At 54.6% G+C, this 25,222-nt stretch overlaps 1 protein-coding gene across 6 annotated transcripts; it reads left to right on the top strand.

The window, feature by feature from the left end:
- Positions 1-142: 142 nt before the first annotated feature.
- On the top strand, positions 143-25,222 carry Tnks1bp1 (tankyrase 1 binding protein 1). Of its 6 annotated transcripts, none has more exons than XM_021642877.2 (12): positions 143-294; positions 2,983-3,091; positions 4,119-4,737; positions 6,690-6,759; positions 11,006-12,349; positions 14,464-16,580; positions 22,242-22,602; positions 22,846-22,996; positions 23,109-23,245; positions 23,936-24,093; positions 24,314-24,385; positions 24,793-25,222. In XM_021642877.2, the coding sequence occupies exons 2-11, from the start codon at positions 2,998-3,000 to the stop codon at positions 24,372-24,374; spliced, it is 5,112 nt and encodes a 1,703-aa protein (XP_021498552.2). In that variant the 5' UTR covers positions 143-294; positions 2,983-2,997; the 3' UTR covers positions 24,375-24,385; positions 24,793-25,222. The 6 variants fall into 6 exon arrangements, with proteins under 6 accessions (XP_021498552.2, XP_021498547.2, XP_021498551.2 ...); XM_021642872.2 differs by having other exon boundaries at positions 22,233-22,602; XM_021642876.2 differs by having other exon boundaries at positions 187-294; positions 2,980-3,091; positions 22,233-22,602.

Here is a 25,222-nt window from a genome sequence, read left to right as displayed (position 1 = left end):
CTAAGTCTGAATCGGGACTGGCCCCTCATTTACAAGGTCATGAATAATTATGTAGGATCTGTGCTTGTTTGCATACGGTGAGCCGGACCCTGCTTCAGCTTCGTCTTCCCATTCCCGGTTTCCTACATGAATATTCATGAACCGTATGGAGGCGTGGCCATGGGCGGGGCTAGGGAGGGGCCCCGGGGCTAGCACTGGCTCGGTCCCGCGGTGGCGGTGACCGTGGCGGCGGCGGCGGCAGCGGTCACTGGTGTCGTGGTGCCTAGCTGAACGGAGCCCGACCCGGGGGAGCGCGTGAGTGCGCAGCGGCCGGAGGGGGCGGGGTCTGGGGATGAGGGCTGGGAAGGCACGGAAAGAACCGGGCGCCTAGCAGCTGGGACCTCAGGTTGGGGCGGCGGGGGGGGCACCAGGAAAGTTTGCGAGGGCCTGGGGCGCTGGGGTGCTCGGGCGCTGCGGAGCTGGCGCGTGTGTGCGGGGGTGGAGGGCGCCGGTGCCCGGAGCCAGAAGAAAGGGGGAGAGGCGAGGGTGGGGCGGGGCCGGAGGCGGGCGGAGCTGCTCCAGGGACCCCCTCCTGCCTCTGCCCTCCCCGGCCCCCTTCCCTGGCTCCCACGGCACGCCCCCAACCACCCCAAGCCGCCCCCACCGCGTCCGTGTCGCCAATCCTCGGTCTGTTCTTCGCGGGCTGCTTGGCATCTCGCGCAGTCCTGGCTGTGCCGCCCCCTCCTCCTCCACCCTCGTCTGCTCCTCCTCTTCGCTGCCCGCTCGGTGTCCGTAAGCTCCCCACGGAGGCCCTCCAAACAGCCCCTTGCCCTGGGCTGTTCCGTGCTCCTATTGACCCTCTTCCCTCTGCCCCCAACACTTATTTCGCCTGGCTTCACTAGCTGCACATACAGCGGAGATCTTCGGGGACGACCCTGCCTGCCCTCAGACCCTTCTGGGCGCCTGCCCAGGGCTGGGGCTTCCGAGATCCTTCCCATCCTTTGGGGCAGCCTCTACTCCCAGGGCTGCCTGGCTTCCCTAGACCGCTGAGGGTAGGGAGTTCTTGAGGCACTGCCATTCTGCAGCTTATGGCCATGGCCTTGCTTACCTGGGGCTCCTGGCTGGGGCCTGTCTACTGTAGCCACCTCCCCTGTTGGGGACTGGGAGCCTGTTTTCGTCTCTGCAGCCCCTTATAACCACAGAGGTGTCCGTCAAGCCCCCAGGTGAGAAGCTTGTCTGTTCTGGACTAGTTTTTCTCCATTGTGAACCACCCACACCAGAGCCCTTGTAATAACGCTCAAGGACAAGGAAACAATCTTGTGTATTTTTAATTTTATTTTTTCTGTCATCCTTCCACCCTCACGCGTTATTCTCCCACGCACGAGGGACACAGCCCGAGGTAGTTGGCTGATCAGCTGACTGGCGTTGACGGAGTTGCCGTCCATATCCTCTTCAAAATAGGCTGGGACAGGGTCAAGGGGATGGGGATAGCTTTTGCAAAGCCTGGGCACCACAGGGTTTTAGAACTGAGAACTGTCTTCTCCGACCAGCTGGAGTGGGAGGGGAACTTTGAGGTTGCAACTGCGTGAGGGTAGGAGAGGGCTGGGTTGCCCTCCAGGCTGTGTGCATTCCATGCGTTTGGCATCTTCTCCCTTGCCTTTGACCTGGAGGGGCAGTGCTCTCTAGTCACCAGGCTGCAGGGCCTGAGGGGGTCTTGTGGGTGGGAAGGTGCTTCAGCAGTCAGGGTGGGAACTGAGGGGGTGGACGTGAAGGAGAAGTCCAGGAATGCAGCCCAAGATAGGGGAGAGGTATAGGTGGTTCCGAGGATGTTAGGTAGCTCGTTGGCGACACTGGAATAGTCACATTATAATGGCCAACTGTTACATACACTTCCATGCTTGGTGTCTTGCATGCATTGTCTGGCTTGGAACTCAAGTCTTAATGCCCTGTTTTTCAAATAGGGCAACAGCTTTAGAGAAGTTGCACAGCTCCGAAGTGGTAGACCCAGTTAGCTGCTAAATCTTACAGCACCAGGCCCAGAAGCCCCCGTCACAGGCTGCTACCATGAGGCTATCATCTGCTTTAATTTCTCCTGGCCCCTCAGAACTCCTTCAGGCGGTGTCCAGGCTGGCAATGCACACACATTCCCATGTCACAGGCTACGCAGCTTCCTCCCTGATTGCCCTGGAAGGGGGGACCCCCAGGGAGTTCTCCCCCAAGTTATACCCCCAACCCCATGTAACCCAGCCTAGTCCGTTCTCCCTGCCCATCCTGGGCCGGCTCCTCCTCCCCCTTGGCTAGGCCCTGGAAATCCAGTGGGAGGCCATTGCTATGGTAACAGGACTAGGCCATGGCTTTACCTCATCAAATTCCAAGCTGAAGCCAAAACGATTGAGAAATTAAAGGAAAAAATGTATTCCAGATGTTTACTTTTTATTTCTTATTTCCTTGTGTTTGGATGAGACAGCGTCGAGGGAGGGAGGAGGGGGGAAGGGATGTGGAAGGAGAATGGGGAGAGGGGGGTAGGGAGCCACTCCCAGCCATAGAGGGAGGGAGGAGAATGGGAAGAGGGGGGCCGGCTGTGGGGCGGAGCCCCAGGTTGGGGAGGAGCGGGTTTTTCCCGTCTCCCATGAGGTGATTCCCGAGACTTGAGACTTTCCGGCCTTCTTGCCCTGCTCAGAGTGGATACCTCTGGTGGGCCTGCCTGACCCAAGAGGAGTGCCTCCGGAACTGTAAGCAGGGTACCACAGGAAGGAGCTTGAGGTGGTGTGGGGGGAGCTGGCTCCCTGATGCTCCAGATCCTTGAGTCAAGAGTTGAGGATGTGGTGGTGGAGACCTCTCCGACCTCCTCCTGCAGTTCTCTCTTCCTGTCCCACACAGCCTGGGTGGGAAATAGGCTTCCCTGGCTAAGCTCGCTGCCTCGCCCAGCTCTCCCTTCCCCACCTCCTTCTTTCCTGGGTCTTCAGCCACCCCTGTTGACAGTGCTCCCCATTTCTCAAGCAGGGTCTGCCGCATGTGATGAAAGTGTTCACTCTCCGGGAAAGCACAGCCATGGCTTCCCCACTGCCCCAGGAGGTGGAGGAGGAGCTGCCGCCTGTTGGCTCTGAGCCAGGTACCAATGGGTGATGGGTGTGGGGTGGGGCCGGTGCCCAGGGAAGAGGGTGGGGAGGGTAGAGGCTGCACCTCTATTCTGTCCTGGCAGGTAGCTGAATGACAGTTGTGTTGAGGTGAGAGGGAGCCAGTATGAAATGCGTGCTGAAGGGCCTTGGCGCCTGGTAAGAGTGACATATAGCTCTAGCAGGTATGGAAGCAGAATCTTTGAGACAGGTCCAGTGAGTCTTTGAAAAGGAGACACTGAGGCACAGAAGGAGAAATGGAATGCTTTTCCTTCTCCCTGTCTAGACTTTTTAAGTGCTCAGCTGAATGAGTGGGTGATACAAGATTCTATTATAGAAGGGTTGTGGCCGTGAGTAATTTCCAAGGTCTTTTTTTTTTTTTTTTGGCATTAGAATGCCTCATACAGAAGGTAGAGATTTCTGGCCTTGGTCCTTCCTTCCTTCCTTCCTTCCTTCCTTCCTTCCTTCCTTCCTTCCTTCCTGTGGCAGATTTACTTCTATTTGACACAGGTCAATAATAAGTTTGTATTCCTGATCATGAACTGAATGACAGAGGAGGTGGCCTGTGCCAGAGGAGGGGCAGCAGGGAGACAGGGGCTCAGCTAGGATGAGAAGCTCGCTATGGAACTGGGGTACATAGAGCTGTATAAAGAAGTAGGGTGCCCAGGTTGGCTGCTTGGTGAGGCCAGGCAGATGGAAATGCTCATTTGCTCATTCATTCGTTTGATAGGAACGTATGCTGGGTGTAAAATAGGATGCTAGGGATATAAGGTGCCAAAGCAGCCATAAATAACTTCAGCTTTTAAGAAGAGAGCTGGTAGACATTCTATGAGTTTGGAGAAGGGAGGCTATATAACGGGACGTGAAAAGTCAAGGAAGGCTCCATGGAACAGGCAGCACCGACTTCACCTACAAGGATGGGTTCCGAAGTTGGAGGGTGGGAGATTTGGTGCAGCCGGAGTCTTAAGAATTTATGTTTCATGGTTCTTCTGACAGTTCCTAATGAATCATTCCTTTTGATAGGTGACCCTCGGGCCAAGCCCCCCGTCAAGCCCAAGCCCCGAGCCTTGCCCAGCAAGCCAGCTCTACCTGCCAAGCCCAGCCTTTTGGTGCCTGTTGGGCCTCGGCCTCCTCGGGGTCCCCTGGCTGAGCTGCCTTCTGCCCGGAAGATGAACATGCTGGCAGGACCTCAGCCGTATGGTGCTAGCAAGCGCCCCCTCCCATTTACACCCAGGCCTACAGCTGAGGCACCTGCTACAGGAGAAGTTACCCAAGAGGCTGCTGAGAAAGAGGACCCGCCCCCCTTAACACCTCCAGCCCGATGTGCTGCCCCTGGCGGTGTGCGGAAGGCCCCTGCCCCCTTTCGTCCCTCCTCTGAGCGGTTTTCAGCCAACACAGTAGAAGAGATTCTGGCCAAGATGGAGCAACCTCGGAAGGAGATCCCTGCTAGCCCTGACCGCCTCTGGGGCTCCCGCCTCTCTTTTAACCATGATGGAAGCTCTCGATACGGCCCCAGGACTTATGGTGCCCCTGGCCCTAGGGAGGAGGGTGATAAGACCCCTGCCAAAGGGTGGTCTCAGGAGGGGACAGCAGAGTCTCCAGCAGAATGCCAAGAAGAACGTAGCAAGACCCCGGAGGAGAGGTAAGGCCTAAGAGCTTGTGTATTTCCTTGAAGTCTTGAAGGGGCTATGGAGCAAGCGGGCTCTAGTATGGGCTCTCACCTTTACTGTTAGGTTCATTGTGTGAATATAGAAAAACCTGGGTTTAGTCCCACAGGGTCTCTGTAGCAAAAGGTGGTGTTATTGCTATGTGTTTTTGGATGTGTTCACAGTGCTGGGGACTGAACCCTGGGCCCTGAGCATGGTAGGCCAGTGCTTTATCACTGGCTACATCCCCAGCCCACTATAATTCTCTGAACAGAGCTGATAAATGTTATGCTCCAGAGTCTAATGTTCAGGAGACTAGTTTGTAGTGCATTGACCCCATATCCATGCTCTTTGGAAGAAGGGTCTGCTAGGTCCATTTTAGAGACTGGAAAATCAAAGCTCTAAGGTGGCTTCCTACCGTGTCTCAGTTTGAAAGCAGATGTATATGATTCTAAAACCTACGATCTTTTTTCATTTCTGTCATTATTTATTTATTCACTTTACATCCTGATTGTAGCCCCCTCTCTTCTCTCTTCCTGCTCCCATCTTCTTTCCCCTTTCCCCCCTCCCCTCCTCCTCAGAAAAGGGAGCTCCCCACCACCAACCCAGCCAGGCACAGCAGGACTAGGTGCATCTTCCCCCACTGAGTCCAGACAAGGCAGCCCAGCTAGGGGAAAGGAATCCAAAAGCAGGCAACAGAGTCAGAGACAGCCCCTACTCCAGTTGCAAGGGAACCCACATGATGACCAAGCTGCCCATCAGTTACATGTGTGTAGGGGTCCTAGCTCCATGCATGTTTTTTGGTTGGTGCTTCAGTCTCTGATGAAACCTATGCTCTCAACTGCATCGGTAGGTAGGTCTCTTGTGGCAGAGCACCGTGGCAGTGGTGGGGGAGGTGGAGGGAAGTTCCCCAGGGGCAGAGGGGTGTGTTGGAATCTGTAGAGCACAGTGTCGGCCTGTGAGGAGTGTGCTGAGTTTCTGATAATTCTGCACAGAGATTTCCTCTATTTGGAGACACGTTCCCAGATGCACTTCTTACCCAGAGCTGGCCTGCTTGTAAGGGAAGGCTGGCTGGGAGCTGCTCCTTGGGATTGTGGACACAGGGCCTGGAGGGATTTGGCCACCCGAAGCTTCAGAGCAAGAACAACAGCCTGAACCTTGCATAATTAGGCCCAGTAGTCGCCTTCTCTCTCCCACTGTGGAAGACTGGCCTGTTGTGGTCTTGGCTGAGCCTGAAGCTGAAGGCCCTGCCCTGCCCTGCCCTGCCCCACCCTGCCCTACCCTGCCCTACCCTGTCCCCCAGCCTGCCCTTTTCTCACCTGAAAACACCTGGTGGTTTTGTGGAGAAATTAACCTTTGCATACCCAGGACCAGGGCTACTTACTGGGAGGCCATGCTGCCTTCTAGCCTGGGTTTTTCCATCCATCCATGAAGGGGTCGGTCAGTCTTGGAAAATTACCCCTAACCCCCCAAATCCTTCCAAAAAAAAAAAAAAATCAGCAGGGCTGCTGGGGCCAGCTACGTTTTGGCCAGAGAAGAACTTTAACCGCTCAGGGACTCGGAGAGGAAGACATTGTCTTCTTGGGAACCTCTGAGGGATCTGAACACACAGGAAGCTGTTTATACAAGAGAGGGGGAATTTAACCCTGTGTGTACAGGAAGGGAGTGCTAGTTATGTCCTGGGCATTTGATCTGGGGGCACCACCTAGCTTCCTTATCTCTAGTGCTTCCAGGGTGTAAAAAGTGCCTGTGGGCCCCCCTCCCTTTCCTATTTTGAGACAAGGTTTCTCTAGAGCCCTGGTTCTCCTGGTGTAGACCCGGCTCAAATACACAGAAATCCGCCTGTCTCTGCCTCCCTGAGTGCTGGGATTAAAGACCTGTGCCTCTATGCCTGTCGGACTTGATGTCAATATTTTTCATCTCCCCCTTTTGTCTCTCTTCTTCTCAGGAGCCTCACTTCCAGCCTGGCCATAAATGGAGACCTGGCGAAGCTGGCTAGCTCTGACTCACCTGCTGATGTGAGTTGTCATTGTGTTGTGAGCACAGCTGTGGTAAAGTATTTCACCTTGAAAGCTCTCAGGGTCTAGATGGAAAACTGCGGCCCATGGGCTTGCCAGGGACTGGCTTCCAAGACTTAGATCCCCTCTTTGAACTCCCAGACCAGTGTCCTGGTCTTCAAGGTGGCTAAGACTGGTTGATCATGATGATTAAGGAGCAGTGCTTAAGATATTCCTAGCCCTGATCAAGCTCCTACTGTGTGCTGCTGGCCATGTCCTAGGAATTTTAGCAAGTTTGATCCTTTCGGTAACTCCAGCTAGTAGGCTTTGTCAGCCCCTTTTGAGAACACCAGAGCTCAGGCTGTGTAACTCACTTGGCCTGTGGCAGGACCTGGAGTTTCTGACTGCAGAATCCTTCCTCACTACACTGCTGCTTCTGGCCTCAGAAAGAGGGGAACGTCTGAGCTTCCTGTGCATTCTCTCCTCTCTCTGAGGAAGCCTCATTTTCTGAGCAAACTATGTGAAAATTAACCCTTGCTGGGGAGCTGTTGTCAGCTAGAAGCTCTCCCTGGTGCCCCGGAAGGGACGTGTGAGTCTGGGTATGTGTATGCTGTAAGGACCTCACCTTCCAAAGGTGACTAGGGTAGACATCCTGTAAACTGGCATATAGGCAGGCTTTGCATGCTGGGAGACCTGGGGATGTCATATGCTGGGTGAGGGGAGTGGGGAGTCATCATTACACAGGTCAGGCAGCGATTGGTGTGATACCCAAGGACCAGCATTCTTGGCAGAGGACTCGGTGAGTGTAGAGGCTAAGATGTCACTTGGTCTGGGGGTGTAAGACCTGGGGTCTCACAGCTCAGGAGTTCAATCGCGCCCTTCCCAGAAACTCCCCCAGACCAAGACTCGTTGCAAAAGCAAGAGGTTTATTAACCATTGTACAACGGGGTCACCCTTGCTGCTCAGCAAAGAGTGGCACCGGGAGACAAAAAGGCCTTTAGGTTTTTAAAAGAAAAATTGCGGGAAATTTGAAGTTGCAGTTTTGGCAATTTAGGATTGGATGAAGAAGTTATAAAGTAAGATAATTGGTTAGTCTTAGGTGCTCAAGCTTGGCCAGTCCTGCCAAGTGTGGATGCAGCTGCAATTTAAGGTGGGGGTGGTTAGCTCATCCTTGAAGATTAGGGGCTACAGACTTTTGGCTGGAGGTCAAAAGCTACTCAGAAGAAGTCTAGGTTCGTTGCTAAGAAATGCTATCTCAAGGACAAGTGTCTGGTCCTTCTTTTGCTGAGTGAAGGTCATTGCTTGCTTGCCCTTTTTTTTATATCTGTCCTCACAGATAGGGTCACATTCCTTCACTCTCTGGAAAGGTACTAAGAGGCTTTAGCTTAACCTGGACCTAAAACTCAAAACTATAGGCTTTAGAAGACATATAGGTTACAAAGTAAGTCTAACCCTTTCAGGGGTATCGTGGGAGAACTAGGGGGTAGTGAGGGCCAAGGCGTGGAGGCCTCTAAGGACATGGGCTTGAGCAAGGAGAAGATGCCATTGAGCAGTTTGAAGTTATAGAAGTGGTGTCTGATGGCTGAGTTGTAAGGGGACATCATGCTTCCTAGGTAAAGAAAGGGTTGCAGGAGGAACGTAGGACTAGCAGTGGGGATCAAGCAACTGTTAGCTGGGTCCAGGTGACACAGGTGATCCAGGTGATAATGGCTGAATCTGTAGGTGGTGGATAAAGAGGGGGCATTCAGAGACTCTTCTGAGGAAGAAGGGAGAGAGGAGAATAGAAGAATACCCTGAAGGCACCTGGCCTTAGCGACTGGAAGGATGAGGTTCCCACTTACTCAGAGGGGGATGTTGAAAGGCACGGTGTAGCTGGAGACAGGAGGAGTTTGCCTCTGAGTTTGTGATGCTCTTTAGACATCCGAGTGGAAATGTCAGTTGGATGGTTGGATGGAGTGTGACATTTAGGAGAAGTGAGTGTGTTGGAAGAGAAGTCTTGGGGAGTTGTCAACATAGAGACAGTGGCTGAGGCCGACTCAGGTCACAAGGGAGTAGGTGGTATACCAGAGGGAAGAGGCCCAAAGCACCATGGTGGAGATGGAGAGCAGCTCCAGACCCTGGCCAAGGACTGCAGGAGTGTGCCAGTAGGTGCCAATACCTAGGCTGGGTTGCCCCCTCTTGTTGGGTCAATTGGATTTAGCTACAGGGAGGTTCTCAGTGACCTTGGCAAATAGGTGCAAGATGTGAAGGAGAAGGCCTGATTAGGGTGAATGAGAGGTGGGGCAGCAGGAGCTGTGCATCTTGAAAGTAACCAATACTCTCAAGAAAACAGATGGCAGCTAGAGAGAGATGGGGGCCAACATGATCTCTTTTTCTGTTTCTCTCTCTTGTTTTCTGTTAAGACGGAAGAAAGTAGAACAGTTGGTGTGCTGTGGGAGTGATCCAGTAGGAAGGGAAAATCAGTGATGCAGGAGAGAGATGACGGGCTGGCCTTAGCCTCGAGCAAGGACAGTGCCTGGTCATGGACCAGGAGCCGAGCCCCCAGGCTTCCTCCTGGTGGCGGGTAGGAAAAGGTGCTGAACGGTGGCTTCTCTTCTGTTCTCGGGAACAGAAAGCAAGGCCATCCACTTCCAGAGGATGGGAAGGAGGTGTTGGAGGCTTGAGGGGAGACTTGTAAATGTGTTGTCTGTGGGGTGCATGGAATGGTGTGTGCGTGTGTGTGCGCACAGTGTGTGTGCAGCAGCTTGGTGAGCACTTTGGAGACAGTTGTAGATCCATCATGCATCTGAAGGGAGACCAGCCATCGCTGCTGTGTGTTTTCCTCCCACCATGTCCAGCTGCCCAGGTTACAGAGCTGGCCGAGAGCTATGCTGAAGCAGCTTAAAACGGTGTGGACAGAGTGAGGGCGTTGAGGGTTGTGTTGTGTAAAAGGCAACTGTTGATGGTGGTAAAGAGAATTGAGAGCTAGGAGGGGATGGAGCTGTGAGAAGGAAGTAGGGTTGCTGACCCTTGCTTCCCAGAGGGAGTTGAAGAATGAGAGAGCTGGGAGCATGAAAAGATGAACGGGACAAATGGGAAACAGGCTGGGCTGGTGGCGGATGTGAAGTTTAGACTGGAGGCAGGGGTGATGGAGGGACTGGGGCTAACGGTGTGGCCTCAGGAGAAGGCAGAGCATGAGTCAAAGGATGATGGAGAGCTGACCCTGCTCTCGACATCACTGGAAGAGTGATGCTGGGAGGCTTTCAGTGGTCCAGGGGCTGCTGTGTTCAAGGAATGCTTTCAGAGCCTGACAAGGGGGTGGGGTATTAATGATACAGTTTAAAAGTACAAGTTTGGAAACTAGATTATTGTAGAGAAGAATAGAGGTGAGGGTGGCTGGAGAAGAAGTAGAATTTTTTTTCCTTCACCCAGATGATGACAACATTGGAGACAGTGGCTAAGGGTCATGACCTCAAGTGGTAGGGTAGAAGTCAGGGCAAGTGTCAGTTTAGCTGGATTTACTTAATTCTTGGGGTAGTGCAAGAGAACCAGGGGCCTGGTGCTGCTGCCTCTGCCTCCTTCCTTTCCCTGATGTCATCTCCTCTCCCTGTAACCACAGCTGCATTTCATTTATTTATTTATTTGTTTGTTTATTTATTTTTGTTTTTGTTTTAATACCCCGGGCCCATATGTACAAATCTTATTTAATCCTTCTCTAACTCTGAGGTGGACGTTGGCCACCTCAGCGCAGTACTGGTGGACGCCAAGGCCCCAAGAGACCCTGTAGAAATGAGACATTCTGCTTATAGGAGGCAGCACTGGGGTTGCTAGAAGCCACGTGCCTTTTGTAACCTCCATCCTTCTTTGTTTGAATCCACAGCCTTCATGCTTCCTTGGGTAGCACTGAGCCCTGTGGGTGCACAGAGCAGAGGATGGAACCTCATTCCTCCGCTCGTGATGCTTCTAGGCTTGGAATGAACTTGTAGACCTCTGGGGCAAGCCCTTTTCCTTTTATTCACGTGTATCTACATGGTCAGATTTCCCCTTTCTTCTTCCATGTATGAAGTATGTGTTGTTTGCCCCCAAACCGTAGTCTCTTGGAGGAGACCCTTAGGCGGGCCTTGGGTTTGGATTTGAGCCACTGAAATAGTGAGAATGATGTCAAGTGAATAAAGCTGGGTACCTTTTCTGGGGTGGTGACCTGGTGGAGGAGCCAGGCCTGAATTCACCTCCGCACCTTTCCCTGTGTGCGACGACTCAGTGACAACTGTTGGCCTTTCTCTTGCAGGTTTCCGAGACCTGGGCCACCTCAAGTCCAAACCCCATGTCAGAGCGTGGAGGCTCTACTAGCCCAGCCCTCCCTGCTAAGGTCTCTGTGCCAGCCTCTGAGTCTCCCCAGCCTTCTCAGTTTTCAGAGACCCAGAGTCCCGCAGCTTCTGAGGTTCCGGTCTGCCTCCCCGTGGTTCCAGCATCCCCCAGTGCAGCATGTCCCCGTGAACATCCCCACCACTCCCCCAGCTCAGAGCTGCCTGCGGATGCAGCTCCGGAGACCCTCAGACCCAGCAGCTCTGCTGTGCAGGCAGTGTCAGGGCAGCGCAGCTCGGAGCAGCCCCCGGAGCAGCCCCCGGCCCTCTTGCCTCAGCCCCCGATTGAGGGAGCTGCACTGCCGGACCTCATGCGAACGTTCCCATGTTCGGGGGAGGCCGCAGCCAAGGGTCCCGTGGAGCCCCGTCCCAGCAGCCTGGCCCAGCGTCGATTCTCAGAAGGGGTGCTCCGGCCTCCCAGCCAGGACCAAGAGAAGCTGGGAGGCTCATTGGCTGCTCTGCCCCAAGATCAGGGGAGCCAGCCAACCCTAGATCGCCCCTTTGGGAGTGGGACAGAGTCTAACTGGAGCTTGTCACAGTCGTTTGAGTGGACCTTCCCCACAAGGCCCTCGGGTCTGGGTGTGTGGCGGCTGGATTCCCCACCTCCCTCTCCCATTACAGAAGCCAGTGAAGCTGCAGAGGCAGCTGAAGCTGCCAATTGGGCTGTATCCTGCAGGGAAGAAGGGGTGTCCCAGCTGGAACCAGGAACCCCATCAGCTCCAGAGAGCCCAGGAAGGCCTATTTCTAAGGTTCAGGGAAATGATCCAGGCATCTCCCTAACCCAGGGAGATGATGGAACCAGTGAGCCTCAGGCCCCAGCTGGTCTTCCCTCAACAGTTGAGGGCCCAGCTGGGACACCCTTACTTCAGGCGGAGGAGAACTATGAGGACCAGGAGCCGCTGGTGGGGCAGGAGTCCCCTATTGCTCTGGCCACAAAGGAGGCAGCCCTGCCTGTGCTAGAGCCAGTTCTGGGACAGCAGCAGCCGACCCCCTCAGACCAGCCCTGCATCCTCTTCGTGGATGTACCTGATCCTGGGCAGGCGTTGCCTGTTGAGGAAGAGGTGGTGACCCTAGGCTGGGCAGATGCCTCCCAGCCCAGGACGGAGGCTCAGGAGCCCTGCAGGGTGTCCCCTGAGTTGACAGGACCTGAAAGCAGTTCTTGCTGGCTGGATGATCTCTTGGCATCACCACCACCCAACTCAGGCAGTTTGAGGCGGGCAGCTGGACCTGAGCTAAAGGATGTGCAGTCACCGAGCACCTGCTCTGAGGTAAGGTGGACAAGGCATCAGGGGTAGGGTTTGGGTGGGCTTCATTGTTTAACATGGACACCACACAGTGCAAGGCATCCATGCACCCACATCTCCTATCTCTGCAGTTGCTAGCAGAGGTGTGTAGGGTGGTGCTTCAGGTTTAGCTGCTTGAGTTCTAGTCCCGACACCAGCACTGGAATGCTGTGCACTCTTTTAAAGTGTGTGATACACACACACAGGCATATCAACCTGAGGCATCTCTGTCTACCTTGTTTTTTAAGACAGGGTCTCACTGTACTTTCATTCACCCATTTACCTAGGCTAATGTGCTCTAGGGGTCCTCCTGCCTCTGCTTCTCCATCCTGGGGGAATTACACAGGGCCAAGCTCCTTTGGGTACCAGAGCTTTAAAGTTGTGCTGTTAGCACTTTCCTTATGTAGCCTTCTCCCCAGCTAATGAAACAGAGAAAGTGCCTCTTGGGTTGCACACACACTCCAAGCAGTCAACCTGATAGTCCTGGGAATGGGAAAGTTGTTCAGGCTTGGAGGGCCTGGGTTCACCGCCAGCGTAGGTAAGCCACCTGGGCTCAGCTGTCACTGCTAATTCTTTGCCCAGGTGTAACCTTGAATTGGATCCTCTTCTACCCTCTGCCTCAGTTTCTGTGCCTGTAAATTGGTAATGACTGTGAAAGGCTGTCGCTCCGAGCTGAGTTAGGATGCGTCAAAGTTCTGAGTATAGCGTTGGGCTCATAAATGTTGTGGAAGTGTTGGTTTTTACAACTGGAAATACCGTTGGGTTCAGGATCTGTTTTGTAGACCAGCAGCTGAAGCCCAGAGGAAGTGGTGTTTTGTGTAGAGTTACCCAGCAAGTTGGTAGCTGGGCGCAAGCCAGGACCAGCCAGTTGTCGGCTCTGTGCCCTTTCTCCGAGCAGACTGCCTCTGGATTTAAGGGCTGGGATCCAGGTGGCTTTTGAGACCATTTTTCGTCCTGGACTGGATTGGTTGGGGTGGAGCTGGAGGCAAGGAGGAGCCAACGGAGGCCCTCTGGAGTTTGGAGGAGGAGGGAGGAGCAGGAAGGGGTTAACCCCACGCTGACTCCTGCAGTAGGTGTGTCTGTCCCAGGATGTGGGTGACTCAGTTGGCTTCTGGGCGGGGCGGCCAGAACTGCAGCTGCTTCGGGAGCCGGGAGCCGGAGAGCAAGGCCGGGACAGGCTGGAGCCAGAGCCGTCAGACAGGTCCTGGCTGGGGGAGCAGCCCTGCCCTGTCCCGGTACCTGGCTCACCCAGCAGCCTCAGGGTGGTCATTGGGGGGGAGTGGGGGGGGCATGGCCTGGCCTGGGGAGAGGGAAGCCAGCACGTCTGTCCTGGAACGGCTACTGGCCAACGCGGCACTGCGGGACGAGGCTGGAAGGCTCCGAAGCCCTGAGCCCCAAGCCCGCCCGCCCTCTGGCTCTGGGGTGAGTCAGGAAAAGTTGGGTGCGGGCGCAGGGAGCCTTGTGCCCTGACTTTCCTGGGCTGGCTGAGGGTGGAGTCTTCCTGGGGAAGGCTGTGCAGAGGGAAGGATGGGCCTGGTGCTCCTGGGGCTGGAAGAGCTCTGGGTACCTTGGTTTGCAAGGTAAGTTGCAAGCCAGTTGCCCTTCATATTCGGTGTGCCCCCTCCTAACAGGCCCGTATTTAGGCCTCTCCTTCAGGCAGGATTTCTCCTGGCAGCCAGCCAGGTGTTGCCCAAGGGCTGTAAACACGACCACAGGACGGTTCAGCTGAGTGGCCATGTGTGCCAGGCTGTTTACACGGCTCCTGATTGATCCTTTCACAAAGGTCCCATGTAGTAGGAATCGCCTGTTTAAGAACGAGGCTCCTTAGGCCCAGAGTAGTTGAGTGATTTGCTCAAGGTCACACAGCTGAAATCCTGGCAGCATTCTTCTGCCAAAGTGGGTCTCTGAGGCCGTAGGTAGCCATCATTCTCAATTTGGAATGATCCCACCTCAGTTAACTATAAGCATTCTTTCTTCCCTTTCTCCCTCCCTACCCCTCTCCTCTCCTCTTCTCTCCTCTCCTTTCTCTCTCTCTCTCTCTCTCTCTCTCTCTCTCTCTCTCTCTCTCTCTCTCTCTCTCTTTTTCTTCCTTGTCCCAGGGGCTCCTTGGCTGGTCCCAGAAAGACCTGCAGAGTGAATTTGGGGTTGCAGCAGATACACATCCCAGCAGTTTTGGCCCTTCGAGCTGGTCTCAAGATGCTGCTCAGAGCTACAGCCTTGGAGGCAGGAGCCGTGGTGGAGACCCAGGTCTTGGGAAAAAAGACTGGAGCAGCGAGTGTGGGCAAGGGTCTGGGGAGGGGAGCAACAGGGAATGGGTCAGCAGGTGCAGCCTGGGCCCAGAGACAACAGGAGTCAGCAGCAGCCAAGGTGAGAGTGAGGGGCCTGTCCACGAGTGGGCAGTGGGAGAGCCAGCCCAGCTTGGCACCCAGGGCCCGGAGGCGGATGCACAGGAATGGGAATTCGGAAAGAGGGATTCCCAGGGCACTTACTCCAGCCGTGACAAAGAGCTCCAGGACCAGGAGTTTGGGAAGCGAGATTCCTTGGGTTCTTTCAGCACCCGAGATGAAAACCTTCAGGACTGGGAGTTTGGGAAGAGAGCATCTCTGAGCACCAGCCCAGATGCGGATGAGAAGGGTCAAGAACTGGGGAGGAAGGACCTCTCTGGCTATAGCAGCCAGGATGCTGAGGAGCAGGACCGTGAGTTTGAGAAGCGAGATTCTGTTCTCGACATCCACAGCAGCCGGGCCATAGCCCAGCAGGACCAGGAGTTCAGCAAGAGTGCTTGGCTTCAGGATTACAGCGGTGGTGGCTCAAGGGCCCTCAGCTCTCAGGAGAGAGGATTCGGGCCACGAACCCTGAGCTCTGGCTTCAGTCCCGAGGAAGCTCAGCAGCAGGATGAGGAGTTTGAGAAGAAGACTCCAAGTGGTGAAGACAGGTTTTATGAGGCCAGCAGGGACGTGGGCCAGCTGGAGGAAGGAGAATCTGGGGGCCTGCTGAGCCCTAGCACACCTAGGCCGCAAGACAGAGCCATTAGGCAGAAAGACCAGGGTGACTGGCAAGATGGTGACTCCAGCCAGAGCACAGGGCTGCAGGGGGCAGTGCAGGCAGGAGGTCAGAGCCCTACCAACGTTGACTCGGAAGACAAGAAGACAGGGCAGCGAGGCTGGGCTGGCGAGTTCAGCCTCAGTGTTACAGCCCAGCCAGGGGCAGCGTTTAGTCCAGGGCGGCAAGACTGGAGCAGGGATCTGTGCATGGAGGGCACGGAGAGTGGCTATCAGTTTAGCATCATTGGCAACGACAGATTGGGTATTGGCTGCCTCAGCCCTTCTGGGAAGATGGGAGGTGGCCACTTCGTGCCTCCTGGAGAGACAAAGGCTGGGGCTGTGGACTGGACTGACCAGCTAGGTCTCAGGAACTTGGAAGTGTCTAGCTGTGTGAGTTCTGGAGGCTCCAGTGAGGCTAGAGAGAATGTTGTGGGACAGATGGGCTGGTCAGACAGCCTGGGCTTGAACAATGGAGACCTGGCCAGTCGTTTGGGAACTGGAGGTTCTGAGGAGCCTAGGGGGGTGGGAGTTGGGGAGAAGGACTGGACTTGTGACATGGAGGCAAGAAGCAGAGACTTGCCAGGGCAGGGAGAAAGAGGAGGACACAGCCAGGCCAGGGAGAGTGGTGTGGGGCAGCCCGACTGGTCAGGTGTGGAGGCTGGAGAGTTCCTTAAGTCCAGAGAACGTGGAGTTGGACAGGCAGATTGGACACCTGATCTTGGATTGAGAAACATGGCCCTGGAGGCAGGCTGCAGTCCTGGAGATCCCAGGGAACTTGGGGTGGGTCAGGTAGACTGGGGTGACAATCTAGGTCTGAGGAATTTGGAGGTGCCCTGTGACCTAGAGTCGGGAGGTTCTCAGGGATGTGGGGTTGGGCAGATGGACTGGGCCCAGGACTTGGGACTCCGGAACCTCAGGCTCTGTGGGGCCCCAAGCGATGTAAGGGAGTGTGGGGTGGGGAGAGTGGGCTCTGGCCTAGAGCTAGATCCTAAGAGTAGTGGCAGTCTGTCCCCTGGTTTGGAGACTGAGGACGCCTTGGAAGTCAGGGAGCTGGGGGTGGGTGAGACAAGCGGGCCAGAGACACGGGGTGAACACAGCTCATCACCTTCCTCCGAGACTCATTCTGAAGACACTGGGATGGACACAGGAGAAGCACCTTGCGTGGGAGCCAGGTAAGGTACTCCATCTTGGGGCTTCGAGGGGATTCGTGATTTTGCTTTAAATGAAGGAAAACCTGAGGGAAAACAAATGAGGGGAGTTTCTCTGAGGAAGGAAAACCAGCTTTTTCTGTGGGCTCTAGTGTTAGGGCTGAGTGTTCAATTCCACATTTAATATTTCGTGTTGAACTTTGAAACACACAACTTAGACAAGTTCTTTTTCGGAGGATGAATGTGAAATTTTGCCACTCGTGTTTTGGGCTTTATCTATGAATGAGTTATGGCCATCTATGGGAAGTGGACTCTGCCACATCTTTGGTTTCTGGTGAGTCGCGAATGCTTGTACAAGCGCACATGTGCGTGGGGACACTTACATGCAAACGTCTGTACCTCTGCCATCACGCCTGTCACTCTGCCCCTTTGGGGACAGGTTCTCTCACTGCTCTGAAACTTGCCAAGTAGGCTAGGTGGGCAGGCCAGGGAGTCCCAGGGGATCACCCCGCTTCTGCCTCCCCAGTGCTGGGGTTTCGAGCACACACCACTGTGTCTGGTGTGTGGGATCTGGGAGTGTACTCAAGTGTTCGGACTTGCAAGGAAAACACTTTACCAAGTGAGCTGCCTTCCTAGTCCAGTTTGTGGTGAGTTCTGCAGACCTCAAGCTCTGATGCCCAGTGGGCTCCCGGGAGGTAGAAGAGGCATCCGTGTGCTCTCTTCACCCAGTCACCACAGCCCACATCACAGTGGGTGGTGACCAAGGGCTTGGGAGCTCATCGATCTAACTGCCTCTGTCTCAGAGCCCAGAAGAGCAGGGCTTGAGAATCTCAAGTTGCTGAGAACCAAGTCCCGGCCCTGTGACCTTGATGCCACCCCCAAGTCAATGAAAGCAAACTCTCCTTTCTCTCTTCCTTTTTCATGTCTTTGTTTTTTCTTTCTGAGGCTGGGTCTCTTTAAGTAGCCCAGGCTGACCTTGAACTCCCTATGTACGTCAGGCTGATCCAGTTCAGAGAGATCAGCTTGCTTCTGCTTCCCGAGTGCTGGGGTTTAGGCATGCGGCCTGGGGAAGGAGAACTTTTCCTGGGTGCAGGCTGGTAAGAACCAACCACTGTGTCTCACGGATGTTCTGAAGCCAGCTCAGGTGATTCCATACTTTGTGGAAAGGGCGTGAAAAAGGCATCAAGTCTCAGTCACGAACATTTCATCCATTGAGGTTTGGTTTTCTTCTTTCTCCTGAGTGGGCGCTTCCTCCCAGGCTTGTGGGAGGGGAGGGAGAGGGAGGTGTTGGGGTGGGGGCTGTTCTAAGTGGAAGGGCAGATGGCAGTGGGAGGAGAGTGGGAGGGACCAGGAAAGGACTAGGGAGGCTCCTAGTGGGGAAGAGAGAGACATTTGGCATGGAGGTGGAGGAAGGAGAGAGCAGACGCAGGGTTAGGGAGTGAACCGAGGAAGGGTGTTCTCAGGTGACTTGGCTGAGGTCAGCGAATGGCTGAGGTTGCATGCAGTCTGTAGGGATGTGATTGTGCAGATCTCAATGTTGGGGCGGTGGCCATGTTCCTGTGAGCCTGGACAAGTTGTCGGGCTCTTTGCTGCTGGTCTCCCAGTTCACCTGGGAGGCTCAGGGTTCCAGCAGCAACAGTCTTGGCACAAGGGAGCACAGGTTCTCTTTGTGCCTGCTCTCACTTTCCTTCCTGGGGCTCAGCCCTATGTGCCTGAGCGTTCAGCTGGGCATTTTATTTCATGGCTCTTCACCGCTGCCCCCTGCAGTGGGAGAGGAATTTTGATGCCTTCTTTTTGTCAGGTTGAGCGATGGTATGACCTGCTTGAGGCCGTAGAGGCAACACTCTACCCTCTAACTTCCTTCTGTCAGCGGCTTCCAGGTGTAGCCTGAGGAGCAGGGCTCTGCCCTCTACCCCAATGGGGCTGGTTCCTGAGGAGTGAGAGTGCCATCCTCTTCTGTTGTTTAGGATGAGGGAGGAGGCTCCTTGCAGACTGACAGGACAGTGGCAGCCTGAGGATGGCTTTGGTGGTGAGGCTTCTTGGGTCTCCAAACCCCAAAGCATCTGTGCTCTCCAGGACACAGTACCATGGTCTAACAGCTGTTGCCACCTGAGCTAGAGTTTAGCCCAAATGCAGGCAGCTGAGCCTCATTGTGTATGGCAGAAAACACCTTTCTTTCACAGCTGGAAGGAGATCAGTGTTTGAGAGGGCCTGTGTGGAAGGCAGGTTCCCTGATGCATGCCCTAAAGAAAGCCAGTCCCGTGTTGGAGTAGAGCTATGTACTGTGGCCTTGTATGGGACTTGGTGTCTTAACAGCATATCTAGGACTTGGATTTGAGCAAAGTTTTCCAGACTCACCTGACTAATGTCCGTCGAACTGGTGTGTAATGCTTATCTTTTAAGAAAAGTTTGGAGATTTCCTTTGTATCAGGAGGTCCCTGAGAATGGGTCAGAGCATGCTGGCTTGGGGCCTATATGTTTGCTAGTCCTGATTCTCTACCCACCTCTGTGACCTCAGGCAAGTGACCTGAAGCAGTGGCCTTTTCTCCTCAGGATGTCTTTGGCCTTACCTCCTCAGGACCCATGTCCTCATATGTAAGTTGAGGATTTTCTCCAGGGTCTCATGGGTTTTCATGAAGAAGGGTAACACATGCAGATTTGCCCCTCCTGTGGTAATTGCTTAAAAAAAAAAATACTAGCCACCTGCATTTGTACGGGTTGCAAGTGTGGATGTGGAATGTCCATGAAGGGAGGCCCCTGGGGACATTCTTGTTGCTGCCCTCACATTGAAAAACTACACTGTTGGCTGGACTGCTGTCAGGAATAACTGACAAGCTCATGGAGGTCGGTGGCATTTCTCAGGACGGAGGGCCCTCTTGTCCTGGCGACAGCGAGTCTGCTAGAGCTGGTGCAGCGTCGTCGTTTCTGGTCTCGGCCATTCCTTGTTCCTGCCCTTTGGACCCCACAGTAGAAACCTTCCCAGCCAGTCTGAAATCGTTGTAGGCTATGAGATTCAAAGTGACATTGAGTCCAGCTACCTCACTTCTGGGATGTGGAAACAAAGGCCCAGAGCGGGAGTATGGTTTACAAGTTCACTGCGTGTGGCTGTGGATTCCTGTCTGTTCCTGAGGCCGTAACTGTCTCATTCTTTCTGAGTGCCCCCATGGGTCTCTCTGGTGTCAGTGCCAACTTTGTCCTTTGAGATGCATCGTCCCAGCTCTGAGTCTGGTGCTCCTGCATTCTAGATCTTTGAGCCTTAAATAGCAGGACGTGTTGCAGATCTGTCCCTGGCATTTGCATCAGAAGCGCTGGTGGAGGGTAGCAGTGGCAGTTTGGGTGCATGTGGCGGGCTTAGGGGAGGATCCTCTCAGGCCAGGAACTGCTGTTCGGAATGGTGAGGACCATCCTAACAATTTGGGCTGTCAAGTATCAACCGTGTTATAAATCAGTGAAGTTCTGGGACTGTTAGGACTCCCATTGAACAGGTGATGAAGCAGAGGCTTGGACTGGGCATAAGACTTTGGGGCCGAGGCTGGCCTGGGTGCAGGGCAGAGGCCCTTGGGTAGGTGTGTGCTGCACCCCAGGGTTCCGTGTTCCACACCACCCTCGAGTGGAGTCGGTAGAGGGCCCCCTGCCTTCAGTAAGTCTGACAGTAGGGCCGACAGCAGGCCTCTCTCTCCCTTCTCAGTCAGTTCACATGCCCTCAGCTGCCTGGTTGTCCAGGCTGGGCGGGGCACCGTTGCTGCTGTCTGGCTGCCACCTCCCTGACTCTGAGCTGGCTTTGGCTCCTGTCCAGGCCTGCTCTTTAGTCTTGCTGTACCTACCTCTGCCACCTCCTTCCTCCCTCTCTCCCCCCATGCTGCTTTAATTTCCATCTGTCAGCAGCTCGTGGAAGGACAGACTGACACGTTTCTCCCTGTCCCTGTCTCATCTTCCTGCTCAGGACTGCCTGCTTCTTTACCTCCTACAGTGTCACTGGCTTTGCAGCAGCCTGGCTTCCAGGCGCTGCCTGTTAGCCCTCACTACCCCTTGTACGTGTTAGGGTATGGCTGTGTGTAGGTGTGGAGGGTACCGGCCACACCACCCTACGCTAGGTGTGTGATGAGTGAGCTTGTTTTAGGGAGCGGCAACTGGACATGGTGTGGGCAGTGCCCCCCTGGTACTTGTGCCTTGCTCTGAGGGAGGACCTTGCTATGCTGACATCCAAGGTAACCCTGCCTGTCATTCAGTGAATGTTTGTGTGTGGTCTCATCTCCGGGCCAGAGATGCTGGGACCACAAAGATGAAAAGGAGCCTGGCTTTCCCTTGAGCTCCCAGACAGGCAGGGGAGACAGACACACGGGATTGAAGGTGGTTGGAGCTGCAGGGTAGGGCTGGTGTAGGTTGGAGCCCATGACTCCCAGGCCTGAAAGCTGTGTGAACGTGGGGAGGGCGCAGATGGGCTAGTCCTTGCCTTATCCCAGGGAGTGTGGCCATGCAGGCACCAGCTCCTGAGCACTGCTTGAACCATAGGAACTTAGGGCAGCAGTAAAAAGAGTTAATTTTGGGATGTCCCAAGAGCTGCTGCTGACAGTTGTAGGTTTTTAGTTTTCCCTCCCTCGTGCCTCTGTAGAGGAGCACAGGATATTTACAGGCAAAGGGACCCGTGCAGCGGCTGAGGCACAGGTACCATTCCTAACTCAAAAAGCCAAAAATCCCCAAATTTGAAGCTTTTAAAAAACATTTCCTTTAGAGTTACATATTCTTAATTTGATGTGTGTGGATAGTTCGCTTGCATGCACAGCTGGGTACCATGTGCATGCGTTGTCTTCGGGAGGCAGAAGAGGGTGTTGGGTCTTCTGGAACTAGAATTACAAAAGGGTGTGAGCTGTCATGTGGATGCTGGGAATTGAACCCGGGTTCTCTGGAAGAGCAGCCGGTGATCTTAGTTACCTCTCCAGCCCCCTAAAAGCTGAAACGTTTTGAGCACAGCATGAGATCACACAGAAAGCCAGACCTGGCCTCAGTGCAGGTCACAAGGTGCAGGTAAACCAAAATTACCGTAAAATTACCTTCAGTATGCATGTGTAAGGTAGGTATGAGACTCAGAGACAGTTTTTGTTTAGGTTTCGTTGTCCAGATAGCTCCTTCTGGGCTAGTTAGCTCAGGCAAGAAGTGCATGCAGACCTGAGTTTGGGCCCTGGAACCCAATATAGAAAGGCTGGAATTTGGTGGCGTGCATGCCTATATGGCAGGGCTGGGAAGGAAGACAGGAAGGTCTCTGGGCCTCCCTGGCCTGCCTGTTTAGCTAACCCAATGAAAGTTCCAGGCCAGAGAGAACCTTTCCAAAGGAAAGGGGAGCAGGGCAGGTAGAAGTGCTTACTGTGGGTGCTTGGCTAGCCGAGTGTGGTCTGTGGGACCCACACGGTAAAAGAAAGGAAGCTGACTCCCAAAAGACAGACAGACAGGCTCACACAGACAGAATGGTGGCTGAGGTTGTTCTTTGGCTTCAGTACACACGCTCAAATGTACCGGCACACAGATCTCGATCAAGGATGCTCAGATTATAGCATGTGATAAAGCCTGCCCTGGGACCGTCCAGGCAACCAGGCGGGCTCAGCCCTTTCTTGTGCCCTCTCTGCTTCAGGGGAGGGTCTCATGGGTGGGTGAATGACTTCTGTCCTGACGGTTTTGCAGCCCCAGCAGGTACCTGGCGCGCTCTCCACCTTCTGGCTCCCAGAGCCTTCTGGAGGGGATAATGGCAGCCGGCAGCCCTGTGGCATCTACTCAGAGGGAATCAGCAGCTTCGAACCTCAGGGTTCTGTCGGAGGAGGAGGGAGCCACTGCAGGTGCTGGCCAAGCGGAGCCCCAGGATTCTAGCAGAGACCCTTTGCCTTCCTTGAGGCCTCAGCCTGACGGTGAAGCCAGCCAGGTGGAAGAGGTGGATGGCACCTGGAGTCTCACTTCGGAGGTTAGGCAAGCTGAGCAGGGCTCAGCCCTGGCCCCCCAGCGGCCTCCCCGAGGACCTCTGCCCAGCTGCCCCAGTGAGGACTTCTCCTTCATAGAGGTCAGTGAGGGTGAACTTGCGGTGGTGAATGGGCTGTTGGAGGGGTCGGGATATGTGGGTGATGGCGTCAGACCCCATTGTCAGAGGTTTTCGGGGCAGTCACGGGAGACAGATACAGGCTGTGGGTGTCTCATGGCAGCAAGAACTGTAGCAGCCATCAGCTCCTGGGGGTGATGCTGTGGTCTTCTGGGGTGAAGCAGGACTGTGGGGCAATAGCCACGGTGTTGCTGTTGTTTTGAGCAGGACACTGAGATCCTTGATAGTGCCATGTATCGGAGTCGTGCCAACCTAGGGCGTAAGCGGGGCCACCGGGCCCCAGCCATCCGGCCTGGGGGTACCCTGGGCCTGTCAGAGACAGCAGACTCGGATACTCGGCTGTTCCAAGACTCAACAGGTACGATCAGTGTGTGAACGGAATGGAGTCTGTGTCAGTGTCTGACAGTGGGTGAGCAAGGGCGGTGGCTGGCATGTTGCTCAGTGTGATAACCTTCCCCTGACATTTGCAGAGCCCAGGGCTTCCCGGGTGCCATCGTCAGACGAGGAGGTAGTGGAGGAGCCTCAGAGCCGCAGGACACGGAAATCCTTGGGCACCAAAGGGCTGAAAGTCAACCTCTTCCCTGGCCTGAGCCCATCAGCCTTGAAGGTAACGTGATCATTCAGCACACACCCCAGCCATCTGGCCTGCCTACCTGGTACCCAGCATTTCCATTCGTCCATCTATTCATCCACCCCTCCTTCCCTTACTCCTTGCCCAGCCCCTTCTCCCATCTCTTCTCTTAATTTTGCTAAGGAGTGATCCAGAAGGTCTCCTTGTTCCTTGCTCAGCTCTGCAGTGTGCTGAGTTTGATGAAAGAAAGAACAGGTGCTCTTTCATCTCCGAGCTTCTGGGGTGGTGGGTAGGGGTTGGGCCTAGTCTGTGCCCACGAGTAGCCCTGGTGAAGTGAGAAGTAGAGGTGCAAAGGGTTTGTACAGCCATGGGCTGGGCTGTCAGGACAAGGAGTTAATGATTTCCTGATGGAGGCTAGGAATGGGAGGTGGCTCGGGCAGGGTTTCTTGTAAGCAGGTTTTCTTAGCCTTGAGGTAGGCACAGAAGTTGGCTCTGGGGTGGAGACAGACAACCAAAATCAGTGGGGGGAGTCGCCACTCTCTGTTCAGCCTACTTACTGAATGTTGTTCATTTAACATCTTTCCGATGTGTTTGGGGTGTGACGATCACCTGAGGCCCAAATCTTTGGCTTTCTATCTATAGAGGGGTTCAGGCCTGGTTGGTAGTACTGCACCCTTTTGGCCTTCTGACTCTTCTGCCTGTCCATCTTCCATCTTTGTCTCTCAGGCCAAGCTGCGCTCCCGGAACCGCTCAGCTGAGGAGGGAGAGGTGACAGAGAGCAAATCAAGCCAGAAGGAGTCTTCCGTCCAGCGTTCTAAGTCCTGCAAGGTCCCAGGGCTAGGGAAGCCCCTCGCATTACCCCCGAAGCCAGAAAAATCCTCAGGGTAAGTGAGTTCTAGGTACTTCCTGAGCTTCAGGTATGGCCCTCAGAAGAGGAAACCCACTTTACAAAAGTGGAAAACCGAGGCTGTTTCTCGCCTGGTTGGGGGTTCCAGATCTGCAAGCTGAACCCCAGGCTGACTCTCCTGATGGGGGGGCGGATGTTCTCACCTTGTTCAGTTTCTTTAAACTTTGGTTTTGTGACCTTTGCACTCTTCCTTCCAGGTCAGAAGGATCATCACCCAACTGGCTACAAGCCCTGAAGCTAAAGAAGAAAAAGATCTGATCCGGGCGAAGGTAAGGATGCGCTCCTGGGCTGAGGTGAAAGTAGGGCCTGTTGTGGAGGCTGCCTGTCCGTCTTCCATCTGCGTCCTCCAGGCCTCCTCTAGTGCTTAGCTCTCCTCTTTCTGCGAGAGGCGGGAAGGAGGCAGGTGAGACCTCTTCTCAGTTTGTTCAGGAGGCTGCTGTTCCTCCTGGGACTCAGGAGGGGGAGGGAGGGACTTCCACCGGCCTCGCCTGTGTCCTGTGTGCTGGGACAGTCCTCCAGATGCTGCGGTTGACCCCAGCTGGTCGGTCAGCTAGCCTGTGCAGTTTAGAGATTCTGACTTGAGGTCCTAGCAGGGAGAATCAGGATGGCCACAGGGCAGAGGAAGCAGGAGCCTGTGTCTTCTCTGACCTTTGTCCTCTCTCCCTCCCAACTGCAGGGCTTTCCCGTCTGGCAGTCTCATTCCTGTGGGGTTCCTAAGTGAGGAGACAGCGGAGTCCCACCGAGGCTCAGACTGCAGCCTCCTCCCCCCTCCGCTTCTGAGGAGTGTCTGGGAAGCACATTTATGCACTTTGTATCGCCGTCCCAACTTCTCCCACACCTTCCTTCCCAGCCCCGTTCCCTTACCCAGTGGTGGGAGGTTTTGGTCCTTCCCTCGCTCTCTTTCCTTCACCCTCCTTACCTCCTTCTTCAGCCTCCCTTGGGTTTTCTTTTGATACCAATTTATAGCATTTTTATAAAAGCCTCTGATTTTTGTAATGGGTGGGCCCATCCCAAGCCCCACCCCAGCCTCCCTCTTTCCTGCTAGGTGCCCCACAGAGACCAATGACATTTTACCACTTGAAACCATAAATAAAGTTTTTTTGGGA

Source organism: Meriones unguiculatus, chromosome 8 (assembly GCF_030254825.1).
Source record: "Meriones unguiculatus strain TT.TT164.6M chromosome 8, Bangor_MerUng_6.1, whole genome shotgun sequence".
Classification (NCBI taxonomy): domain Eukaryota; kingdom Metazoa; phylum Chordata; class Mammalia; order Rodentia; family Muridae; genus Meriones; species Meriones unguiculatus.
Note: the sequence above shows the minus strand (reverse complement) of the source record. Positions and strands in the feature narration are given on the sequence as shown.

What these genes read in the sequence shown, in the direction of transcription:
- Tnks1bp1 (XM_021642872.2), top strand. Translation starts at nt 2,998, where the DNA reads ATGAAAGTGTTCACTCTCCGGGAAAGCACAGCCATGGCTTCCCCACTG. An exon ending in GCTCTGACTCACCTGCTGAT is followed by an intron (nt 6,760 to 11,005) that starts GTGAGTTGTCAT and finishes TTTCTCTTGCAG; the next exon opens with GTTTCCGAGACCTGGGCCAC. An exon ending in AGGACTTCTCCTTCATAGAG is followed by an intron (nt 22,603 to 22,845) that starts GTCAGTGAGGGT and finishes TGTTTTGAGCAG; the next exon opens with GACACTGAGATCCTTGATAG.